General features: G+C 33.6%; 3 protein-coding genes across 5 annotated transcripts; 1 reads left to right on the top strand and 2 right to left on the bottom strand.

Annotated features, from left to right (window-relative positions):
- Nucleotides 1–1,308: 1,308 nt before the first annotated feature.
- Nucleotides 1,309–7,709, top strand: LOC148285430 (phosphotriesterase-related protein). Its single transcript, XM_088225322.1, has 6 exons — nt 1,309–1,449; nt 2,826–3,077; nt 3,243–3,500; nt 4,715–4,879; nt 5,568–5,785; nt 6,750–7,709. Exons 1-6 carry the CDS (start codon nt 1,434–1,436, stop codon nt 6,879–6,881), a joined length of 1,041 nt encoding a protein of 346 aa, XP_088081448.1. The 5' UTR covers nt 1,309–1,433; the 3' UTR covers nt 6,882–7,709.
- Nucleotides 7,710–10,076: 2,367 nt separating this feature from the next.
- On the bottom strand, nt 10,077–17,409 carry LOC148285429 (zinc finger CCCH domain-containing protein 15 homolog). The gene is made up of 7 exons (XM_088225314.1): nt 17,364–17,409; nt 17,118–17,235; nt 16,815–17,022; nt 15,867–16,111; nt 14,616–14,882; nt 12,617–12,844; nt 10,077–11,305 (listed from the first exon to the last, which is right to left on the bottom strand). Exons 2-7 carry the CDS (start codon nt 17,187–17,189, stop codon nt 11,108–11,110), a joined length of 1,218 nt encoding a protein of 405 aa, XP_088081440.1. The 5' UTR covers nt 17,190–17,235; nt 17,364–17,409; the 3' UTR covers nt 10,077–11,107.
- A 3,964-nt stretch (nt 17,410–21,373) lies between these two features.
- LOC148285428 (E3 ubiquitin-protein ligase RFWD3-like) lies at nt 21,374–26,181 on the bottom strand. 3 transcript variants are annotated; one of them, XM_088225282.1, is made up of 2 exons: nt 25,889–26,181; nt 21,374–23,319 (listed from the first exon to the last, which is right to left on the bottom strand). In XM_088225282.1, exon 2 carries the CDS (start codon nt 23,269–23,271, stop codon nt 21,493–21,495), a length of 1,779 nt encoding a protein of 592 aa, XP_088081408.1. In that variant the 5' UTR covers nt 23,272–23,319; nt 25,889–26,181; the 3' UTR covers nt 21,374–21,492. The 3 variants fall into 3 exon arrangements, with proteins under 3 accessions (XP_088081408.1, XP_088081425.1, XP_088081415.1); XM_088225299.1 differs by having other exon boundaries at nt 25,798–25,943; XM_088225289.1 differs by lacking the exon at nt 25,889–26,181 and adding an exon at nt 25,721–25,810.
- Nucleotides 26,182–26,713: the final 532 nt, after the last annotated feature.

Raw genomic sequence — 26,713 nt, 5'->3', positions numbered from 1 at the left:
AATAGCACTGAGTCCGGCGCAACGACCAAACCTAATCCTGCGTAGGATAATGGACAATTATTTTCTTAAAGTAGGTAAACGTTGATTTCCGATCATAATCATAATTTAAACAAACAAACCCACAATAGCCGTGCCCGGGAGGAATAACGAATACAATTCTGTGTGAAATTTCAAAAATTGAAAGGAGGCTGAGTGCCGGGAACAGGGTGAACCGGTGTTTCAATTTATTTTTTATTGTTATTAAATTTGACGTGTAGGTAATGTCCCCTCCAAGCGCGGGAGTTCGTCTATTATTTGGAAAGGAACTGCAAATGTAAATCATGTAAAGGGGAGTCCAATTTTTGCCGTTTTGATGTTGAATGAAGAAATTATCGCAATAAGTTATTTTATACGTGAATAAAACCACTTTCGTCATAAAAATGCTTTTTCTAAAGTCCACTCATTATGTACCTAGTCGTTTTAGAAGTAGGTAGTTTTAGTATGTACATTTGTATATACTAATATTATCAACAAATTCATTATTTTACATTGAAAGTTATAGGGTGAAATTATTTTAATTGGTTCAAAAGTTATCATGTTTTGGAAATCGCACAATCACTCCCGTGTTTATGTTTTAAAGTACAGAAATATTTTAGGTAAATTTAGGAATTGATTGTAACAATTCAATATTTTACTACTATCATTAAAAATATATTAAACAATTTTTGACACTCACCTATACCGCGTATACACAGACTAGGAAACGAATGTACCTCTCATATCGACATTTTTAACTCTAGTCTCTGTGATTTCAAATAATCTCTTTATAAATATGTTATGATGTTCTATAGTAACGATTAACGAATTATTTGCAAAAGCTACTTATGCTAATGATCTGGTGTTTATTCATTTTATATTTTGTTACATCTTTTGTATGCTGACATACAAATGTATATATATATAAATATATATTTCTTGTTATTTTTCTTTTGATACCCATGTTTTAATATTGTTTTTTAGTTTTGAATTTTTGTAAATCTAACTAACTCATTATATTGTAATTTGCCTCTGTGCCGTATGATAAATAAATAAATAACCCAATATATAAATTATTATTTGCTTTAAAAGTTCATCAAAATTTCCATTAATTAACTCTCTTGTTACTCTGTTTGCAACTTATTTTGAATGCGGTTATAAATGAATAAAAGAGGGGGAACTTAGGTAGGTAAACATTGTATTGTGCGTCCTTTTTTGCAAATCGACAATTTTCTATTCTCGTATAAGTCAGTAAGTGTAAAATGTGCGTAATATTGTTATATCACGTCGCTTTGTTGGGGTTTAATTTTATCTATCTTGTTTATCTCTCGTAAAGTCGTCAGTTACTGTTGTGAGTAGCGAGTTGTGAGCAGTTGTAGTCAGCGGGTTGTTTCGTCGGCGACAAATTCCTGAATAATATGAGCGTGCAAACCGGTACGTCTTCAACTCCTTTCCTATTAATAAAAATAAATACGAATCCTTGGGCAGACTCGAATCCTATCCCACAAACGAATGAGTGCATCATGGGGTCCCCGATTCAAATAATAAACACGGGACAAAAATCCATTGGAATGACGAAGACATAGTGATTTCTGGCGCTCATTTAATTAAATCAGAGCGTATTTTTAAAAACTTTAATTTTAACCTAATGGTTACGTTTACGTGGTACATTTTTTATTCGTCAGTAATTTTCTTGGTTATGTTGACTTAGATAAACTTGATAATTTGTAGGCGTACAAACACGGCGTAATAAAGTTGATACCACTGCCATCTGTCGATGAAATAATCGGAATTTTCGATGTTGGGAAAATGGTGTGCGCCTATGATACATTTCGGATGGGATTCCAATCGGTTTTTTGTTGTTGTTTTAAATGTAAAATCTAAAATAGACCCAAAGTAATAATTCTCTAGAGAAGCCCTTAAGCTCTATTTCATCGAACAAAAGCGTTCCAAATTTTTGGTTTGGTTTAAGTTTAGTTCTGAGTTTTACAACGTATGTGTATTTACAAAACTTCCACATTTCCTCATTTAAGTGGTTTTTTATCTCGCTTCAATGTCTTGCCAATCTTTAAAAATATGATATTTTATGTGTTATATTCCTACAGTAACAGCAGCACTAGAGTTCATCTTGCCATAATTAATTTCCTTTTCATTTCAGATTTAATGGTGCCCAACACTTTAAAAACAGCAATAATGAAATAGAACCTCCTGACCTTTTCATGACCAATCACAAAACAAGCCAATTGCTATAATTTGAATGTTGCCAGCATTAAAAATCATTGAGATTGAAATTTGCCTATTTCCTTGAATTATCAGTTGCGTATTTCGGTTAAATATAAAAATTTAGTTAAATTTGCAATAATAATTGTATTTGTGTGTAAATTTTGTAAATCTCTATAAGAGCGTCCATTGCAGGGAAAACACATTCCCTCTACATACCTCATACTAAAAAACAATGTTTTTTGTTAATAAACTATATAGTTACTGTTTAAAAAATTTAATTTTACAAATATTGTCATTTTTCCTCATGACTATATTGTAAACACGAACGGTAGCGAAAACTGTATTTGCTCGTATTAAATTCAATTACAAAAATCTATTTCCATAATGGTATTTTTATAAATTTAATAAGATCAATTTAGATTTTCAGTATCGTTATTTTGAAAAATTACTTAACTCTGACACCCTTCATACAAGTCAACAAAAGATTAATTCCATTCCAAGATCGCACATTATTTTTTTATTTTCCTGTGTAGTCAGATCATCTCTAAAGCCTATCTTGATGTAAAATCCCACATAAATTCTTTCAGTTCTTGGACCAGTGAGTCCCCTGGCCTTGGGCAGAACCCTGACCCACGAGCATCTGTCTCTGGATTTCCAGCACTTCTACCGGGCCCCTCCCGCCCACCTTCTGCCTCGGCTGGAAGGAGACATCACCCTGCAGAATGTGGGATTTGTCCGACAGCTGCCGTACTCCTCCAAGACTAATCTGACCTTCCACGGAAGCGACACTAACGCAGCTGTCTTAAACGATGTCAAAGCTTACAAAAAATTTGGAGGAGGTAATACTTTTGTAATAGATAAGTGTTTTTGCCTCGTTGTAAAGTGGTTGGCACATTGACCCAACATTCTTCTATGTAACAATCTAATTTTTTCAAGTTTATCCTGACCAAGAAATATCAAATTTCTTATTTCAAAGATGCATTGATGAAAATACATGTCTTCAGGAACAATTGTGGAAAACACAACTTGTGGTTTGGGCTTGGACCTCAAATTATTGAAGGATGTATCCACTGCCACCGGAGTTCACATTGTGTCGGGAACTGGCTTCTACATTGCTGACATGCAAACCCCCTCCACTTTGAGCATGACTACTGAAGACATCTACGGCCACATGTTGGGAGAGCTTACCCACGGCTACAAGGACAACGGCAGCATCAGAGCTGGCTTTATGGGAGAGATTGCCAGCGTTTGGCCCATACATGGTTTGTGTATTTTTAAAGGTTTTGTAGATATATTCTGAAATTTATTGTGACTAAAAATGAAATTTTGGCATTTTCAACATCACAAAAAACCAAGTGATGGTGGAGGCAGTTGGATGTTTTCATGCTAATAAGCATAATGTATTTTACAGGTTCTAAATATTAAAGAAAGATAAATTAAACTATACGAGGTACTCGTATATCCAAAAAGTAAGTTTCATTTAACAAGTTAAAGAAAACAGTATATGTATATGTTTATTTATTTATTTATACTGTTACATTGTTTGTATTCTTTTTTTATATGTATTAAAAAAAAATCTTTAGGCCTTAAACTATTTTCTATATAACTCCTACCATTTTATTGGCATATATTTTTATGCCGCACACTTTATAAAAGGGGACGCCAACTTTGTTCATCGTTGTGCGCATTATCGCATGGTCCTCCTTCAATCTCTCAATGACTTAAAACTATGTAATCCAAATAAACAATCAGTAAATTCAAACAACTATTAACAAATAAAAATGAACAACATAATATAATATTATTAATATTTAAAGCATTAACTTTGTGGTCAAACATTTCAATAAATGTTATTAAATATTTGTTTATCCCTCCCTCCATCCCCTCTACTTTTTCATTGATTCTCAAACAACAGAATATTTTCATTATTTAATCCATGCATGTTTGTCCTAATCAGTGCATGTGTTTATTAAAAACATGTCGTGTTGGTTTTATATTTTTGTGCAACAACTATGGTGAAGGTGTAAAGTGGGTTTTGCATGTTGGTTTAATTGGTGTCCTGGCGAAGAGACGGATACGTCTCGAAACCGGTAGACATAGAAAAGTCGGTAAGTGGTTATATACAAATATTTCATAACATTTATTAACATAATATAAATCATTAAATTAAACAAAATAAGAAACCACGAATCTACTTCCAAGCTATATTGTCCTACAAATACTATGCAATTTGAGGGAGACAAATTATTTAATTTTTGCAGCATAGTTTCTCAAGTTGAGCCTATGGAAATCTATGTTCCTTTTGAACTAATAAATATTTTCTTATTCTTTAATTATTTTTTTAACATACTGAAAAACATCTTTTAGTTAATATATTGGCACTATGTATTTATACTTAAACAACTCCATCACTTTCGTTGGTGTATATTTAAATGAATGTAATCGATGTGATTGTGATACTGATTTCTGATTATAGAGTTTGAGAAAAGAGTTATCCAAGCAGCGGGCTCCCTACAGGAGCAGTTAGGCTGTGGAGTGAGCTTCCACCCACACCGCCATCCGGCTGCCCCAGGGGAGATCCTGCGACTCTATGCTGAAGCTGGCGGAAGGATGAACAAAGCTGTCATGTCACATCTCGACAGTGAGACGATATTACTTAACCAACTTCCAATTACACCAAGCAGAGTCCAATATAATGTAAATTAGTACAAAAATCCAAGAATTAAAAACCCTAGTTACAATACTTAACACCAAAATTCTTTCTAGTAAACGTTTATTGTATTATTATTTTTATTACTGTAATATTTTATTACTCGGCCCGATATCTATTTTATTGTCGGCCTCGTGGTGCAGTGGTCAGCGAGTTTGCCTACCATGCAACATGGTTGTCATGAAACGTTTATATAAAAAATTGTTTTTACACTGAAACATGTCGTAGTCGCCTGGACTAGCACCTGCGTAAGACTGATCATTTTACTTTCATCTTACAAAAATGATCAAGATAGGCTGAAATTGGTTTACCAATGCAGAACCCTATGTACCATTAGGTGCGGAAAGGGGAATGATGATGATGAATATTTTATTAATGAAATAAAAGCATTGATCTTCTAAAGCACTAATTTTCTTAAGTCATATTTTGGTATAAAAGGCATAAACAAATTATTAATTTTACAAATTATGGAAAACATAATATTATACGAGTTAATTCTCCATTTTAAATATGTGTATTTTAAAATGTGTTGTCTTTTTACAGCACCGTTTCCAGAGTGATTTAAGTATTTTAAGAGTCAACTGTTAAAATACTTTATTCCCATATCCATATGCCTTAGGAACCCTCCTAGATGAAGAATCTGTGCTGGAGTTTAGCAAGTTGGGAAGTTACTGCCAGTGGGACCTATTCGGGGTGGAGGTGTCCCACTACCAGCTGCACCCTCCCAGTGACATGCCCTCCGACGCGCGGCGCGTGGCTCTCATACGGAGCCTGCTGAGCGAAGGGAAAGCCGACCGGATCCTGATGTCGCACGACATACACACCAAGCACAGACTGGTGAGTCCGCCTTGGAGTTTATTACCCTAGGCGACTACTGCCAGTTGGGCCTATTCATAAATACCCGACATGTTATCAATTTCGGGACAGATCACTAGGAAATACGTCTCCCGTTAGGGATGTTACAGAATCTCCACCACAAAATCACCCCCGAGTAGCGTGCTTATTACTGGGGTGAATTCGACACGTCTGTTATTTATGAATTTATCGCGGGGGATTCCGAAACATCCAGAATGGGAAACATATTTCTGATTGATACCGAAACATCCCGAAAGGATAACGCGTCGGGTACACATTTACCAATATGCGGCATATTTGAACTGCCTAACTCCTTAAATCAGCATTTCCCAACTATCTCTTCCGTACCCTGTGATTAGACTGATCTATAATTTCAGCAACCGACTGTTTTTAATGGAGCTAAATTATTTTATAACGCATCATCATCAGTGGCGCTACAGCCCGTTGGGGGCCCTGGCCTCCTCCAGAATCTGTCTCTATTCCTTCCTGCATCCTGCGGCTCTTCTCCAATTTGTCAGGCCGATCGCTCTTATATCACTCTCCACATCATCCAGGCATATTCATTTTCGTCTGCCTTCCGGGGTATGAAGAATATTAATGAGGGTACGATTATCGTTCATTCCGGACACATGGCTCAACCATCATAATTTTATTTTCATGAATTGCACAATGTTGCGTTTGCCATACATTGCCTCTAATTCATGATTAAATCGTCTCCTCCACACTCCATTTTGGTTAACAGCACCAAATATCTTCCTGAATATTTTTCATTCAAATATATTATTAATACCATATTTTCATCTCCTTTGGTCATAACCCAGCATTCGGCACCATATGGAATAACCGATCTGAGGAGAGTTTACTAAGTAATGGTTTAGTTTTTCTAGAGAGCAAATTGGTTCTATTCTGGAGTTATTTTGTAACTATTTAATATAAAATATTTTAGATTGACTTTGGCGGCCACGGCTATTCTCACATCATTAACAACATTTTACCCAAGATGAGAGACCGGGGAGTTAGAGAAGAGGATATTCAGCAAATCTCGATCACCAATCCTGCCACGTGGTTACAGTTCTAGCAAGTCGGCCATTGCAAGGAGGAACTTTAGCCCTACGGGAAATTGGAGACAAAAAATGTATATATATATATATATATATATATTTTAATAAAAACAAACTACTTTCAACGAATTCACTAGTTCATATAAATCAACCAATGATAAGAGAGCTGTGAAAGATATCCAGTTTTCTTACCATCAACGGACCAATCAGCAGAATAATACAATATATTATAAAAAAATATTTCCGACTTATTTTAATAGTCTATTAACAAAAAAAAAAGTATATTGAAAAAACCACTGAACATTGGATTTTTTTTTAATAAGATTTTTAGCATACACCGAATTTTTAAGTTAAAAGTAGATACATAATAATTGAGGGAAACAGAAAACACGGGATAAGTTTTAAACTGTCCGTTTTATAAGGAAGCTTTTTCTGTACGCAGTAAATACAGAAGGGATTATTTAAAAATTACTATTTCAGTTTCAAAACTTAAATATAATATACATATGTATCGTCGGTGATACTGCAATACCGCGTAACCTGTTTTTTTTACAAAAATGTTTTACTGCAATTAATACATTATAAGGACTAAAAGCCGCTAGTTTTAAAATATTGCTATTTTTACTCTAAATAACAAAAGTTTTTCTGATAAGTCTGCGGTATTTTCAGCTGATTAAAACCATAAGTAATATTATAACAGAATACTTTTTAAGTTCCCCTGCCTAAAAATTATATTAATAGTTACGCAATATTGCAGTGCCATCAATGATATTTAATATTTTTTAAATGTTAATATATTTTTTATTCAATCGTTTTATGGGGCGGGAAATAAATAATCAACACCATATGTTTTTTCATTAAAATATATTCCAAGCATGAATACATTCCTTTTCATCATCAATTTATTTACAAAATTATTTGTATTTAATGTTTCATGTTGTCTCTTTGTACATTTTAAATGGATGCGAATATCTCTTACGATCGCTCATTTCACTGGGGGGCATCACCAAATATTTTAGAAATAGTTAACAATAAAGTGATAAATATCGGCCATACAGTTCGGCCGAAGGAGAGGTTCGCGGAAACTAAATATGTTACATATGATAAAAAAAATACGTACAGTTTTATTCCACTTTATTATTTACTAGCGACCTACATCGTCAGACTGGTGTCTGGCGTCGGTCACGACGAAACCCGGTAAAACTAAACACGTATTTTTATTATTATATTAAAAATGTGGTTCCACCAAGAAATGTCAGTAGAAAAATTGAATTAACTAAATATGTACTACCAAACATGAATTACCTTATAAATGTAAGATGCATATTTTTAATACAAAAATATTTAACACCCGCTTTAACTATTGTTCTGTGTTCATAAGATTTCTTCTACCGCAAGTTATTACTTTTTCAAGTGTATACTGGAACCTCTTTTTACACAGGGGATATGTTCCACACAGTACCGTGTAGAACGAGGTTCCAGTGTATAATCAATTCTTGACACTTAAATGTTAGACAAAGATAAATAATCAGGATCAATCAAAATCACTTTATACGATAACCTATTGTCCGCCATTTCGACGTTTAACCGCAAACTGATAAACACATTATTGTATCTGTATAAAACCATTAACAAAACACCATTAATTATTTATATGTATCCTGAGTCGCTATTTCAAACCATATATTGAAGTATTACCGTTGAAACTTTATCTTTGTATCGATCGTACGCCTTTTAGCTGGACGTGACTGAACGTTCGCACCGGTTTTAATTAAACTAAAAATACAGATTTTCGAACTGACAATATTTTAATTGGCATATACAGTAAAACCTTGTTTGTACGTTCCTCAATTTTACATTTTCCCGCTTTTTACGCCGAAATGTTTGGGTCCCATATTTTTCCATACATTCTCATTTCTTTAAATATCCCCCAAATAACGTTTCTCATAACCCAGGTTTTACGTTGAAAAATTTTCAAAACTCATTCGATCTGTCAAAAGACACCGAGCTGCGCGCCGCCGCGTGAATGGACAATAAAATCGGGGTAAATAAAAAAAATGTGTAAATTATTGTCTCACTAAATTCAAAGTCTGCGCAGTGTAATTGGCCATTTAGTTTAAGTATCTAATTTTGACATTTTACTAAATTGTGACATGCAGTCGACGCATGTTTAGGAAGAATAAAGTCTTCACATCAATAAATTACGATGCAGAAAATTTAGAAATTGGGCAATAGAAATATTATTTGAAGCCATAAACATATATGGAAAGAAGATAGTTTAAACGGTTATCATAAAAGTGTAAAACAGTTTTGCCGCGATGTAAATGACAGTTGAAACTCTGTGGTGCCATACTAAAAAAAGTGATACCATATAAATAAAATTTCCCAATATTTACAGAAAAAATCATTGTATGCATTTTATGAAAATTCAAAGTTTTATTTTCATGTTTTTAATTTTAAGTACCTACATAAAATTATTTAAAGATGAATTTTTAAAAATTCAATAAAAAAAACACATAGTATTTATTGAAAAAATACAAAATATTTTTAATGAAATCATAGGTAAATATCAATAATCCCCGATTATGACCGTTTTTACAATTTTTCTGCAGTTTTTCATTTCCTCACTTTAGTGTTTTTCTCAGTTTAACACTTTTTTTGCTGCTCCCTTGAAAAACGTAAAACGGGGGTTTTTAAAACAGGATAAAGTGTAACAAATGTCGGAACAAAATATTGATCCAAACATGTAATGGGATGATATTGGCATCATAATTTGATCAAAACTAAAAGAAGTGTGTCAGTTCAGAATCCGTGAAAAGATATATGATAATTATGTATGTGTATCACTTGCAATCTTTAATAATAATAAAGACTGTAAGCCCGCAACCTAGTACATTCAATTTTTCAATTTCATAACAATTTCAAAAATAAATATCACACATCAATGTATTCCAAAACTTAAAAATTATACTAAATATAAACCAACAGGCTCCTGTAACTTCTCCACTAACAGAATCATACATAAACTAATCATTTATTTTCAGCAAATTAAAAATATCTAAATATTTTTATATACATACATATCTATAATATTATTTTTCTGCAGGTGTTCAGTGTTCTGTGGACAGAATCGTTGTGTCTGTGCCGAATGCAATTTGAACCTTATCGATGTGATTAAACGCTGTGTACAATACATAGGTATTTCGAACTTATTTATTTATTTTTTACTTTAAAAACGTGATAAGTTGGAGGAGTAAATAAAGGCAATATGAAATGTGCTCTATTGAAACACAATCGATATTTTAAACGCAGCATTCTCTAATTTACCGAATAAGGGGAAATGACGGTGTTGAAAGCGAAAACGCCACTGTCCACGATCCCTGTTTCTGGGAATACCAACCAAACCAGTAGCGAAAAGACTATTTCTTTTATGTTCAATATGCACGTTGAACTTAAAACAAATAGTCTTTACTTAACCCCCTCAAATAATATCCAATTGACATATTTCCATTTGACAGTAAATGATTTAGCTGTAATTCACATATTCCAAGTAACAAACTACATTTTCGTAATATCTTAATTCCATCATTGACGCATCTTAAATTTCCACTTTCACACGGGTGAATATTTGTTTTTTATCCAAAATTAATACCCGATTAAATATAAGAATGTATCTTGTCTAAATACCATCATAAATTTAATGTCAAATAAATGTTGCACTTAAAGCTAATAAAGCCACTTTTATCCACACTACAGATACTAAGGTCAAAGTTGCATTTGAATTTATGAAAAACAGATAAAAACAACATCTAAATATTTCTGAAACATCAATTTAATAATTTTGATAAAAATATCAATAAAATTCCTCGGTTACGTTTTACGTTGATTAATTTAAACAACGAGCGTTTTCGCCCGAGTAGGCATCTTCAGGACTGGTGTAAAAGTAAAATTCAGCCGAGGAATTTTCTTGATATTTTTATCAAAATCATTAACTATGGAGTTTTATCAAGAAATATCTACAAAAAAAATCAATATTATCAATATGATACCTTAAAAGCGTAATGAATAGTTCCAAGGGCTTGAGCGAAGAATTTTCACACGAGTGCCGATGCATTTTATTTTCTAGATTTCTCCGACATTTCACTTTTCCGGAGAAACCGCTCTCGTCCCTTGAAATAATGTATTTATGAGTATGTACGCATATTGCGGAGGAAGTCGGGCGGAGTCTGGTGGACCACCGGTCTCACTGATCCAAGTCGAGGTTCTGCAGTTCTTCGTCGAGGTCATCATCCACGAAGAGGTTCTCGTTGATGGGGCCCGTGTCGGTGTCGGGGCTCCCGGGGCTCGGGTCGGAGAGATGCGAGGGATGCTCGGGAGCCCCGTTAGTGAGGGAGGAGTCAGCTAACCGATTCTCCTTAGCCAGAGTGCCCGTTCCGTCCACCTGGTATATGGAAGAAAAGCAGTACTGTTAATATGGATGAATTAAACAGTGCCATTTTCATATTATACCTCAAGAGTGCTTTACAAAGTGATTCTATGAATATTAATTTATAATTTGAAGTAATTTTTTTTATCTATATAATTTATATTAAAGTAAAACAACTTATTTTGTCATCGCACGCTACGGATTCATGCAAATGGTTAAAGAACAGGTGGATTTTAAGTTTTTTTCCAAATTCCAATCATAGTTTTGCACTTCTGCTGGGAGAGCATTCCATGCCAGAGGGTCTGTGACGGCAAATACGTATTTACCGAATTTGGTTCCCCGGTTATGCACAGGAGTAATAACTCTTCCTATCGCCGTAGATGTAGCCGATCTAAGTGTAAGACATCTGAAAGCTAGTTCATCTAGAATTCATAGTTCTTTTAGATATTCCAAAGCAGAGTTGTGCAGTGACTTAAACATAAGCCAACAGAATTTTTATTCCACCCTCTGTAAAAATCGTAGCCAGTGAATTCCCGACATTACGATGTAATACTGACTGTAGGTGAATCATTTTATCCGCAGTAGACCTGCGTAGATACCTTTGCAATAATCGACCCAAGACACTACGAAAGCAGTAGCATGTGCGAATTAAAATAAAACTATGTTTAAAATTTGGTAAGGAATCTAAAATAAAACATTTTTATTGGATTTAATTCTACTTTTATTTTTGAAAAATATATGTGACGCGTTTCGTCTTGTTAGGACATTGCCAAACTGACTTAAATATTTACAAAGTTTCCTTATATGCTAACAAAAATTGCTGTTTAGTGATATAAGTGTACTCTACATTGGTGTTTTATCGAATTATAAATTAAAATATAAAAAAAGTTAATATTTATACTACATATATAACTTTCACGTATTATGAACAAGACAATGTTACATGTAGATATATATACCCCCCCCCCCCATAAACAATTAGCACTATTATACACTAATGTCATTAAACAGCAATTATTGTTAGTATATAAGGATACTTCACAAATATTTAAGTCAGTTTGATAATGTCCTAACAAGACGAAACGCGTCACATATATATATTTTTTAAAAAAGTAGAATTAAATCCAATAATTGTTTATTTTGGATTCCTTACCAATTTTTTTAATGGAATTTTACCAATTATCTGCATACACAATAAATAGAGCTTGTTGATTAAAAAATAATTGTGAAAAAAATCCAAACAATAATTTAACAATATGCATAATCCCCTGTGTAAAAAGTGGTTTCGGTGTACATTATTGCACATTCCGTCTCCGCTCCACTAACCTCAGTAGCCTCCAGCGTGATGAGGTCCAGCTCCAGCTCCTTGTACTGGTCCTCGTCCTCGTCCTGCTGCAGGCGTGTGGAGTCCAGGGTCTGGCCGCCCTCCTCGTCATCCCCGTCGTCTCGCGCCAAGTCGGGGTTGAAGCTAAACATCTCCCTCCCGGACAGCCCCACATTGCGCCCGGCGCGAAACTCGGATCTCTTCTGGTCTTCGTCTTTCGCCATTGTATCCTGGAAATGGAAAATATTCCGTCAAAGGGCTGCAGTTTCACGACATAACTGTAACTCGAGATTAAGGGGAGGCACTACGCTAGTGACCACATTTCATGTGAGTTAGGTATTTTATCCCATGTACAAATACACATTTTTCTTAAGTACATGTTTTAACAATACCTCAAGCGACGCGACATCTGTCTCATCGACTCCAATGTCAATCTCAAACAAAATTTTTATATACTAAGTTTGCATTTTACTGTAAATAATTATTCACTCGGTTCATTCTATAAAAATTTATATGAAAATCGCTTACGGAAAAATCAATTAAAATTAATAAAATAAATGGTAGAACGAGCGCATTTCTTTTATTGGCCTTATAATGTTCCTCGTTTTATTTATTATATTTTGTATAAGGAAAAAAATGTAAAGTTAAAATCCTTATGAGACTTTCAACTGTGCACCTACAGCAAAAGCATTTGTTAGCGGTTTGTGCCCATATTCAGGTATGATTATCTGTGTATGTATATTTATTTATTTATTTAATTTTACAATACGCCCAAGGGGCATTTACAAAAATATACAGTTAAGTACAAACATAGTGCGTAAAAATTTAAAAGATAAACAATACATTTAGAAACAATAAGAAGCATACTGCCATGCAAAATAAAAAGTGAAACTTTACATAGTAAAAAGAAAAAATAATTTTATATAGATATAATAAAAGTAATTGAATTAAAAAGCAAATTGTAAGTAACTTGTAAAGAATTCAAACAAAAAAATAAATACATTTTCATATATTTATAAGTGTAAAAATAAATATACAGGTAACTACAAACAAAGAAAGTAATAATTGTATAAATACACAACACATTAAAAGAAATAAAAAAAGATTTTATATACATGTAGAAACAATAAAAAGCAAACTGCAATGCAAAATAAAAAGCGAAACTTTGCATAAAAAAAAAAGATTAAAAATATGAATATAAGAACAATGTTAAAATTAAAAAACAAATTGTAAATAACTTGTTAAGAATTCTAATATATATATACACACATATATACACATACATATATACGTATAAAAAAAATGTTATTAACAAATTAATCTTAAAAACAAGTAATGAAAATTAGTTAACAGTAAGTATATGTGTGAAAATAATATAATATACGGTACACAAAAATATTTGATAAATTAATATCAGAAAGAGATAAGATAATAATAATACACATCAAAAACAGAGAAAGAATTGTATGAAAAAGAAAGTTTTATTACGACATTAATAATTTGCTTCAAACAGTGCATTTAAGAACGTTTTAAAATTAATAATTGTCGTATTAAAAATGTCTATATTACATATAGAATTAATTTGATGCGCTATTCATTCGGGTTGCTTAGGGATCACTCGGAAATACGACACCTTCGGAATGTTTCAGAACCACTCGGTTAATTAGCACTGTTCAATTTCATACCGCCATAAACTTGCCACTGGATAGCACCTGCTAACGTCACTCAACATAAACATTCTCGTTTTCACAGTAGTATCTCGGCTACGCCACAAATGCCTTATAAAATAATTTAGTTTGTTGAATAACACACTATGTATCTCCATCCGACATTTCTGCTATTTACGAAGCCACTTCGGATGGATTCCGAAACATCCCAAATGAATAACACATCGGGTAAAACACAGATAAAACATACATACATACAAATTCACAAATCGAAAAGATACCTGCAAACATAGGCAGAGTGGTAATTATTGTTACACAGCAAATGAATACAAACCTTCTTGTCCTGCAGCTTTTTCTTCTTCCACGCAATAAACGTCTCCAGAGTTATCTTGGTTTGTTTGGGACCGAGTGCCGCGCGCTCCCTCTCGATGAGGTCCACCAGAGAGATCTCGTTCTTCTTGTCTTCCAGCTTCTTCTTGTCCTTCTTGAGCACGAAGCCGGGAGGGAGCGCGTGGCGGTAGATGCACTTCCCTCCCAGAGGACACTCCCAGAACCAACCGTACTTGGACTTCTCAACAGCCTCCAAGAAGAACTTGCAAATCTGCAATTATGGATTACTAAGCCAGTTTTCATTTTTTTTTATTTTCCCATCAATTTGAGAATCGTATTTAGCTGAAAATGACATCTTTTTACATGATAGTTATCATCATGATCACTCCAATCGTAGGGTATAAAATGAAAAACTGGTTGACTGAAATGAGATGGTTAACTAGTCTTGGCAATTTATTAAAGTCTGAAACTAACCTGCTGGAAAGGAAGTTTTTCTTGGGATTGAGGACGATAAATTGTTTAAAAAATATATGTACTTATGATTTTCTTGTTGTATTACTGTAGAATGTTTTATTATTTAATTTTGTTTTTTAAATTTATTCTTGAATTGTTTAAACTTTCTACCGAATATGTTGCATAATTTTTAGGTTAGGTTAGGTTAGGTTTTTTATAAATCTTGGGTATAAAGAAATTTATGTTTTTAAATATATATATATTAAGCCAAATATGTTAGTACTATAAATTTTTGTAAAAGGCAGATTTGCCATTTATGTTAATAAAATAAAATAAAATATGTATATTGTAAAGAAGGTTATGGGTAAATTTATTTAAAATAAAACACTACTAGTTTCAGGTATTCTGAATCACCCATCATCAGGTGTAAATATAAACTTTATATTTACATGTTTATATTTACATCTGATGATGGATAATTTAGAATACCTAAAACTAGTAGTGATATTATATTAAACTCGTATGTAGTTAAAAAATTACGAAGTGTTTTATTTTAAATAAATTAAAAATGTTTTCCACAAAGTAAACGCTGAAACAATAAATAATATAATGGTTTTGGATAAGCTCGTTTAGGATTTCAATTTTTTTTTATTTAAGATTTCAGATCTAAGATCACATTAGACATTTGCCCAACTATCCGTATAGAATGAACAGTTCAATTATCGAGAATATTGCTTCCGTTAGAATGATGCCATGTGATGTTTCCGATATCTAACCCGTAAGTAGTGGTGTTGAGTCTTACAATATCTGTAGTGGGCACATTCTTGTTCATGCCCTGCTTCTTGTCGATGACCTCCTGCAGCTTCTGCTGGTCCCAGCCGTCCATGGTGTCGGCCTCCGCCTCGTCTCCGTCGCGCATGTCCACGTACAGCGAGCGCTTCTCCGCCCGCCGCTCGATGGTGAGGTCGTGGGAGAACTTGCAGCGGTCCCCCTTGGTGCACAGCCCCTGCTTGAAGTACACGCACACAACGGACTTGGGGTCCGTGCCTGGAACCACGTTAACCAGCATATCATGCCCGATCACACCAAATCACACACAGAGCAAAAGGCACAGTGTATCTTGATCATCAGTCACATGAAAGTATGTGTGATCAGTCTTCGGTCGAGGACAATAATATATTGCAGATTAGAATCGCCTTTAACCCTTCTCTTGGCAATGTATCTTATAGCAGTGTTTTTTAACCTGTAGATTGCGATCTCCGGGGAGATCGCAAAGCAAAATACAAGCTTTGCTGGGCAGTATTCAAATTCCTTCATGAAATGGCTCCAAGATACCTATCGGACCTATGTATTGGGGAAAACAGAAGACTTGTTGGAATCCGGCGCTGCCCGAACATTAGATTCGAAGATCGTGCCGTTACCGACCCCTCTGCCTGGAACCAATTGGATTCAAACTTGCGAATTATCGACAATCCCAGTCAGTTCAGATCTCATCTAAAATCTCACTTCTTTAGTTTATCAATATAATAATATTATGTCGATAAATACATAATACCGTGTACACAGTAATAGAATAAAACAACGTGTAAAAGTGTGTCTGCTATTAGAATCACGGCACCTACTATCGTCTGGCATCAGCCGAACCGGGGATTGGTTTTGTTTGTTTACTGTATTCTTCATCCGATTGGACACAGGAATGGGTTGATTATATGAAATTATTATTACAAAGATAATACATGATTTTTCGTACCTTTTTCAACTTTTTGAACAAGTACGGGTTTGGAGAGCAAAGCCAATTCTTTCTGCTCCTTCAGTTTCCTCTCTTTCTCCGCTTTCTTGGCCAGAGCATCTGCATTACTGAGCGGGTGGACCCCGCCGCTCTTCACTTGTTTCTCTACTTGCTGAATGAACTTCTGCTGCTTGGCGCCTTTCTTATTCTTCAACCCGAAGGTCTTGTCCTGAAAAATCCGAGGAACCATATTAATTCTTCAGAACTCAACCGACGTCAGCGAAACACAAACACACAGACGCGGATCCGTAAGTACAAACAAACCTCGATCACTTTTTCCTTTTTCTTCAATTCTGTTTTCTTACTGGGACCTCCGGGTGCTTTCTTAGGTGGCATGTTGAATGTGGTGAAGTGTCACTTTTTCAAAAAAGAAACACGCAAACTGGAAGAGTTCAAAGCGCTATATTAAATTAAATTATTTTCGAGAGAGACGAAATATTAAAATTTGTATCTAAGAAATCAAGAACTTAAAATAATGCACAATTCTATTTCGAAATATCAAAAACTTACGCCGTCAAATCTGACCAACTCCGAAATTTTAAGGTTATAAATTATTGCTAGCCAGAAAAAATATATCTGGGTAGAATCAAAAAGTTGCCATGTTGGTTATTTACTCAAAATTTCGCTCTCAAAATTACTTTTTTATTTTTTTTGTATTATTTTCTAATTTTAATTCATTTGATTAAATCTTAAATTAAAGATATCATTTTTTAAAAAGAATAACCCGCTAAGCTTTTATTTCAAAGGCTTGTCAGCAGGCAGGAAATAGAGGATATGGATGGAAGCAATGAAAAATACAATACAACACCCAGACCAATTGAGAAAAAATATTTCTTGGATTTCTTTCTTGCAACTGTCGGGAATCGAACCCGCGACGCCAGTCTTACAGTTAGCCGTCTAACTAACTGCGCCACGGCGCCTGTCTTTTAATATTAGATAACTTTTAATATGCTTCCCCGTGTCAATTTATGAAGATAGAATTTTTTTTTTCTCTTTTGTACTATCTATTTAGAAAAAAAATGTAAGCAGAAGCATTTGATATAATCGTGCCTAAAATTAAAGAATTAATGTTACGCTCATTTGCATATCAAATCACAGTATTGAAAACTGTCCTTTTTTAAAGTTAATTTTCTATAAATTATTTTTGAAATTCTGGACCTAATTTTTATACTGTTATTTTTTCATTTAATTATTTCTTTCTTTAACTTTTCTTTTTTATTGAATTGTTATATTTCTTTTGTAAATATTTTCAGTATTTTTTAAGTCTTAACGAAAGTGAGTTTGTTTGTGTTTCTTTCACGTCTCAACGGAGCGACCGATCGAGATATTATTTTGCACAAGAGTAGCCGAGCAAGACCGACAAAACACCCACATTCACTTTTAATTTTTTTTTCTCCAAATCTGTTATGATATAATTTCGTTGATTTCTCAAGGATTAACTTCAATACTCACATCTGCAAAAAATTGAACTTTACTACTTCAAACATAGTGATTAAAATTCATTCTTGAGACCCACATCTGAAGCCATTTTTTACAAATTATTTCAATTGATGTTTGTTTTTAAACAGCAATCAAATAATTGGGAAAAAATTCACCAACAGCAATGAGGAAATTCTCAGGCATCAAACAACTTAGATTTAAAAAGTAAATAAAAATATTTCATATATAATGAATACAAAAAAGAATAATCAACAGTGTTTTGAGTATGTCCAAATGTTTGAAGACGGGCTGGATTTCCTTCCTAGGCAGTAATTTAGATCTAAATTTGTAGCAACAAAGAGGGAAAACGGAAATAATGTAACAGTGTGTAAAGTGGCAACAGAAACCAGCCAATGACAGATCATAAGCCCTGTAAATGCCTAGACTTCCATATTCCCTTCTCAAAAATGTTTTCCCTCTATGTAGCGGTAAATTTAGAACAAAAAATAATAATTTACAAATTGCTATTTTATTTTAATTGTTGATTTGGGATGAGTTATCTCACAATTAGTCTAATGTTAGCTGCCAGCTTGTTCCAGAAAAAATATGATATAGATTACAAAATAAAACAATATTTCAAAAATAAGTGAGCTTTATTAAAAAAATATATGCCTCTTACTGATAATTTACAATACAATCAATGCTATATATAAATGTATCATCAGTCAGCGAAGGAAGAACACATTGACACTATAATGACACCTTAATTTAGATACTTAAATTATAATTTTACAGGAGATAATAAAACATTATAAATTTTAAAAAGATATTTGATCTTTATTTTATTTTATTTTTATCTTTAAATTTATTTTTATCCAAACAAATGTAAACTCATGTACTACTGACCACCGTACTTACGCCGTATAACAAGGAATATGCATCTTCTTTAAGATGTGTTATTTGAAAAGCGTGTTTTATCTCTTTTCCGTCCACAATGTCTTCATTCAAATAACAGATAACAGAGATAGATGCTATTTTGTTCAGTGATAAATATTCAATCATAATCTCAAATACAGAAAAAAATTACTTACGTTGTATTCAAATTCAGGCAACGATAAGTAATTTGTAAAAATCAAAGTGCTTGTACTGAAATCAACTTTGTAAAATAAGATTTTTCTCTTTATCCGAAGAATGGGCAGATTTATATTATAAGTGATACAAATAATTTCAGTTTTAAGTTAATAATAATATAAACAATTTTATTATAAACAATTAGTATTGATTTGAATAATGCTTAAAAGGTAGCTGTCATTCTTAAATTTAAATATTGTCAGGCTGTGAAGTTTTTTTTTATTGAAAAGAAATATTTGCGTTTTTATGATTTACCCAAATATTTCATTTTGAGGGCCATTTTCAACGAGTTGTAAATAACTCAATATCTCGATTTGAACCACGGACCTTTGAGCCTTGAGTCCGAGACACTAGCCACGGGACCACAACCCGATTGGAAGTTGTTATCCACATGTAATCATCGTGTAATCAAATATACATAACAAAAATAATAGGGTCCTTTCATGTTTTTTTATTATTTTTATAAGCAAAAAGTTACAATGGTAACTGTATCAATATTTTTTTCATGTGACATCAGATAAATTCTCTACAAAGGTTTAAAATATGCATATTTTGTATCCGAAAATGAGACATTTCGCACCCTATGGAACAAAAGGCACGAATGTCATTTTTGCGACTTACTTGTATGCAATATTTATTAGAAGCGCAGTCGACGGGCATGACGTGACTCCAACTGTCAGCCGTTTTGAACATGCTCTTTTTCTTATTGAAAAATCATAAATGAATACATTGATAGTTAAATTTATTGTAACAGAGAGGGAAAACATTTTTGAGCATTTGGACATGCTCAAACATTGTTGAATTAACTACCTGGTAAAAGAAGAAGTATAACAATTGAAAAATTGTTTTCAAGCGTTGCCTAGTAGGTGATTTGGTTCAGCCGGATGAATCTCACCCATATAATAAAGGTTTCAGCTCCTTTTATTTATTTATTTATTAATTACATTATACATAAATTTGTTAAGGACAGAGACACAGTTTAAAGCGACACAATCAGGAACGACCCATGTCTGTGAACTTGCTCCGACTCGCTAGAAAATCCGTGTTGAGTCGGGGCATTTGTAGTGCATTCATAACCATACATTCACACACATATATACATATATATTCGCACATACATATTTATATTATATTTTATACATACATATACATATATTACTTCACAAAAGTCAACAGATGGAAGAGTTGAGGAAATGTGGATGTTCAAACATGGGCAGAATGGTGAATGTTACATAGTGTGTAAAGTGGCCACTTAAACCAGCCAATGACAGGTCATAAGCCCTGTAAATGCCTAGACTTCCACATTCCCTTCTTAATAATATTTTCCCTCTCTGTTGCAATAAATTTAAATATGAACAACTCCCTAGGGAGGAAATCCAGCCAGTCTGCAGGCATTTGGACATACTCAAACATTGTTGGACATTGATAGTTCATGAGAATCGTAAAAATCCGCTCTAAATACATATAGCATTTGTAACCTTATTCCTGACTTGTGAAAATAACCCTGTTATAACTTAATGGTTCGCTAAGCGAGGAATTCATAAAGAAAAAGTATTGTTTTTTTTTTTAAAAGTAATAACCCGTTAAGCCTCTACTTTAGAGTCTCGTCAGCAGGTGGGAAAGAGAGGATGTGGAAGGAAGTAATGAAAAATACACCACAACACCCAGACCAATTGAGGGAAAAATCATTCTTGGATTTATAGCTTGCAACTGGCGGGAATCGAACCCGCGACGCCAGTTTCGCAGATACCCATCTAACCAACTGCGCCAAGACGCCTGAAATAAATAAATATATAAGAAATTAAATAACTACAGATTGGATACAACTTACTCCTGAGTTGAGTCTTGGAATATTCATTTAACAGTGTGATCTTGCTTTAGTTAAAATGGAATTCTTAAAACTCTTTTATTAAGAGCGGATTTTCAGTCCTTACAAAACACTTATGTATATATTTAAGAAAACGATATCCTGTGATGGCTGAAATTTAATAAAAAATAACACAATACATCATATTTATTTACAATCTTCACGCATTAGCATTATTCTACAAAAATAACTGTCCTTAATCATATTATTACTTATCGATGATTAGTCCTGACCGAAGACAGCTTCGTAGATCCGCACTTTTGATGGTGATAATGTCACGAGATGGCTTAAATCTCCACATTCTTTTTTTAGAGGCAAAATATCAACAACATTATCACTGGCACCTAGGAAACTAACTCGCTTTTCACTGGCAACGGACCACACGCAGACTGCTTTTTCCGACTCACTGTGCGCCGCTACGAATTCATCATCACCTATTGAAAAAATCGCCGAACGCGCCATTAAGGACTGCACATTCGAAGCTTCAAATCTTCTTTTAATGACAAAATTAAAATTATCTTGTAAATCTATCTTGCACACGGTGTGTCGACTGCGCTGATAGCCAGAAGACGGCCGACAAGAGACTAATATATCTTCCGTCACCGGATTGTGCCTCACGCATAATAGTGATCCGTCGATTGACATTTGTCTGGACTCGTACCCACTGCCTCGATTACAATGTGCGCGGAATGAATTCAAATGGCACGCAAGAACACCGTTGGAAATGTTAGTCAATGACACAACTGGTGACATATCAGATTCTGGAGAGATACTCGTGATGCACGTTCTAGTTTGTCTGATGTCGTATTTGAAGACGAGACCTCCAACGCCGCCGACATAAAGCCGATTGGAGTTACATTCTTCCCAACAGCAAGACCACAGAGGAATATCCGCCGTAATAGTTGTCGTTATCATTTCATTTGTACCTTGCACGAGTTTAACGGTTTTATCTAAGCCCACCGTCATTAATAGGTCGTTAGAGGCAGAATAAGAAGCATCTCTGATTAATTTAGGATGCAAATGAACCATTTTCCCGAGCTTCCAGTCGACGCAACTAATCTTTCGCATAGCATATCCGGGAAACAAACTGTTTACGCTCATCTGCGAGACATACAAGTCTCTACTGCGGCTGTTGTACGCGAGAACGCGGCACGAAGCATCTTTCGATGGCATCATCTCGATATTAGCGCGCAATGCCAATTTCCAAGACTTGGGAAGTGCCGGCGCCGGTTCATTGCAAACCTTTTTTAACTGAGAAATTTCACGCTCTAAGTTTGTGATTTTGTTAAAAAACAACTGTTGGCTCAAAATAGATTTCTGCAACTCCATTTCCAGTCGGTTTTTTTCTGTTTTTGTATTTTCTAACTGCGTTCGAAGGTCTTCAACTTCTGTATTATCAGCCATCGCTATTTTCTTGGCATATATGAAACGCAGATCTTTGCTGGTCGCGCGGCATTTACACGTGGGACATGAACGATTCGTTTTATTCATTTGTTTAAGCCAACGATCGATGCAGGAATGGCCGAAGAGGTGGCCACACTTGAGAGAGACGATTCTATGAGGCCCGGACACTGTCCAAGTATCTAGACATATAGAACAAGTCTGACCGTCGGAATCATCACCTAGAGACTGATCAAGTTTTGCCATCTTTGCTGGAGGTTCATTTTCACTGAGCGGATCATCGGAGTTGTCTTCACCATTAACAGCAATAGGATCATCATTAACGACTAAAATAGGTGCACTCGGAATATTTTCATCTTCTGAAACCAAATCTACTAGATGCGCAGGAGCTTGGGCCAAATTATTTTCTTCCTCCGCACTAATATCCATGTTGATTTCAGGAATAATCCTCGGGCCTCCATCAACCTGCGGTATGTCCGCCGCTGCAGGTTCACCTGATAGTTCAGGACTAGCCATGAGGACTTCATCGGGACCATGCGGGGGATCTTCATCGTTCTGCTCTCGATCGCCCCCCGCAACATCATCATCAGGGTGGTACATTTTGTAGTAATTTTTGTTCCATTAAAGATTCTCGGGATCCATAAAAACCTATAAAATAAGTTCATATTGTTGTAAATAGTCATTTTTTAAATATTAATAATAATTCTATAAATTCAAACATAAATAAAAGCCCCGGGGGTGTTTTATAGAAGAGTGAAATACTAAACTATTTATTTGGTTTTGATGAACTAAAACTGATTTCTTTGTATATGACTGCATACAATACAATACGATGACTCCCTCGGAAGTAATAATTATTATAAAGCTTATATTTCAATGACAGTCATACAAACTACACACATTTCTTGCTACTACATCAAGTTTACCAACTATATCCTTAATTCTAATGAATATCTTAAAAATTTGTTAATCCGCTGTCCTGAAAGTTGTTGTTTTTAACATAAGATAGTTTATGTAACTGGCATAGGTTTGTTTTTTTTTATTTATTTCTCACAGAACATGGAATCATAACATAACCTCTTCTACAAAATTAAAGACCTCATACCGAAAAAGGAAAAAATCACGAAGTACGAAGCTTATGCTAAAAGCAAATTGAGCTACATGATCACCTTCCGGGTAACCGGTAACAAGACAGACATTCTTAGGTCTCCCAACAAACATACCAGTCTTGATTTATTTTACTAACATATATGGCAAATTTGCCTTTTACAAAAATTTATAATATTAACATTTTTGTATTATTAATATTCAAAGCATTAACTTTGTGGTCCAACATTTTAATATTATGTTAATAAAATTTGTATAAAACCACTCACCGACTTATCTGTCTACCGGTTTCGAGACGTAACCCGTCTCTTCGTCAGGACAACAACACTACACCAACCCTCGGTGGTGGCGTAGTGAAGCATGTGTCTAACCTGCATGTCGATTTTATATTTTTTCAAATCTACTATGGTGAAGGTGTGTAGTGATATTTGCATGTTGGTGTAGTGTTGTTGTCCTGACGAAGAGACGGGTTACGTCTCGAAACCGGTAGACAGATAAGTCGGTGAGTGGTTTTATACAAATTTTATTAACATTTTTGGTTTAATTTTTTTTTTTCAAAACATAAATTACATTTTACCCAAGATTTATAAACAAAAATTAAACCTAAAAATTATACACTATTTATGAATAAATGTAAAAATTAAATTAAATAATAAAATATTTTAAAGTAATATAACAAGAAAATCATAAAGTACTGTTTTATACAGCTGGGCAAAGTAAAAAAAATTGTATATATCATGAAATGTTTAAATAAATCAATATAATTACCATTTACCATCTTCGAACAAGTTCAAAGGGTTGGTTCTATAGGAACAATACCATATACTATATAAATATATCTGATACGTGGGATTAACTATTTCTTTAATAACAAGTTGTCTTCTTTCATACGATCACTGAATCAAATTCAATTATAAACACCTATCGCCCGTTTCTACTCCCACCAAGTCTGCTATATACCATTGTGTCTTTCTACTTTCTTTTGAAATAATTTTCTATGAACAAATATGTCCTTAAAAATGCCCATTGGGCGCATATATAAATAAATAAATAACAAGGATACAAAGACAACAAAATATAATAATCAAACTAACGTACAACTTACCCTACGACTGAACTGTATAAAAAAACACACCAGTTTGACATAACCAAAAATGCTGACATACGCAAATATAATACCAGACAACGACAAACGCAGGACAGTTAAAAATACTATATAATGAACTTTACTACAATGACTTACCTTACCACTTGAAAAATACACTGAAGACAAATTTAAAAACAACATGAAAAAGCACATAATGACTACACTAACCGGACGAGACATAACATGACTAGACCTTATAATATATCTTATATAATCCTAATGGGTTTCTAGAAATAAAAAAATATAACTAAAACTCCCGGGCTCGAGAAAAATCAGATTTCATTTTTGTAATCTCATCAGAAATCGAACCCAGAAACCTGCGTATGAGGCGAGCATCTCGGCCATTACGCGGTGGGGTACACCTTTTTGTATTTCGTTGATATTTAAATACAATCAGAAACATGTGTTAAAACAATGAAAATACTACTTATTGGGTACTGTAAACATACAAAATGCTAAAAATGGCTCGAAATAATAAAGCAAGCGGAAAATATTTCAAATCACATTCACAAAGATCTCGGAGAGAGAATAAGAATAATAAAGCAATATGAGGAAGAAGTAAATAATTGATTTTTAATTGCCATTTGGCAACTGTAAAAATGTGCAGAAAGTTGAATTTTTTTTTATTTTAATTGATATATAAAAAAGAAACTGGGCTAAATTATGGTAATCAAATTTTAAAAAAACTAGTTATGAGATTGATTCCCTATTGTTTACAGGTAAAAATATATATGAGAAATCAGAAGTAAAATAAAATCACAATGATTAATTAAACGGAAATAAAACATTACTTACAAAAAATACTCGTGAGTTAAATCGCGAAAATTTTACAGTGTTATGTTTGCATGTACTTGCTTTGTTTATTTACTTACCTCTGAAAATACTGACGAATTTAAATGGTACATTTTCTTATGCTTATAATAACATAATATAGTAATAATGATTAATCAAATAGACTCTTACTTTTTACAAACAGTGATAAGTTGTTATCGTTGTAATTTGAAGTATATTAACAGCTGACTCACTCAAAATTTTACAATCTATCGAAGGATTGAAACATAACCATAGCATTGGAGACCTTTTGTCTCAAATTTCAAAGATATCAACAAATAACAGATATTAAAAAACTCAAATGTAGAACTAAATCTCAACCGAAACTGATAATTTTTTTTAAAAAGCTAATTAAGATCGTATCGGAGAATAACAATGAGCAGATGCAGTCGACATTTTGGACAATTTTAGATTTTAGCACTGTCAAAAAGACAGTTGGATTTATTTTGAATGAGGTATTTTTAGAATTTGAAATATTAAAGTAGGTACTTTGAAAAATCACTTAGGCGGAGCGTTTGTAAAATAAATGGCGGCATATTCAGAGTAAATATTTTATATAGAAGTAATAAAAAATAACAATGAGAGTAAATGAGTATATGAGTACATGCAGGCTCATCTACATCAAAAAATAAATACAAACTTAAACTAGGATTAGAAAATTTCTACATTTTTACATCATAATAAATAAATAAATTAGGCCTAAGAGTATAAACAAATGAAACAGCAGCCTCCAATAACGAGCGTCTTGAGGATGCGACGATGGACCTGGCTTCATCATGTGCTGCGGATTCCTCAAGAGAGCCTTAACTTAAGCTGTCTCTTCTTCACACCTACAAGTTTACACGTCTTATTTATTTATTTTATTAGATAATTCAACAAAGATACATGCTAGAAAACATACAATTTAAAAGCATTCGTCGAAATAAATTTAACGTGCATATATATCTTCAATTATAG

This window comes from Micrasema longulum, unplaced genomic scaffold (assembly GCF_059751315.1).
Source record: "Micrasema longulum isolate JH-2025_06_02 unplaced genomic scaffold, ASM5975131v1 h1tg000036l, whole genome shotgun sequence".
NCBI classification, from domain to species: domain Eukaryota; kingdom Metazoa; phylum Arthropoda; class Insecta; order Trichoptera; family Brachycentridae; genus Micrasema; species Micrasema longulum.
Note: the sequence above shows the minus strand (reverse complement) of the source record. Positions and strands in the feature narration are given on the sequence as shown.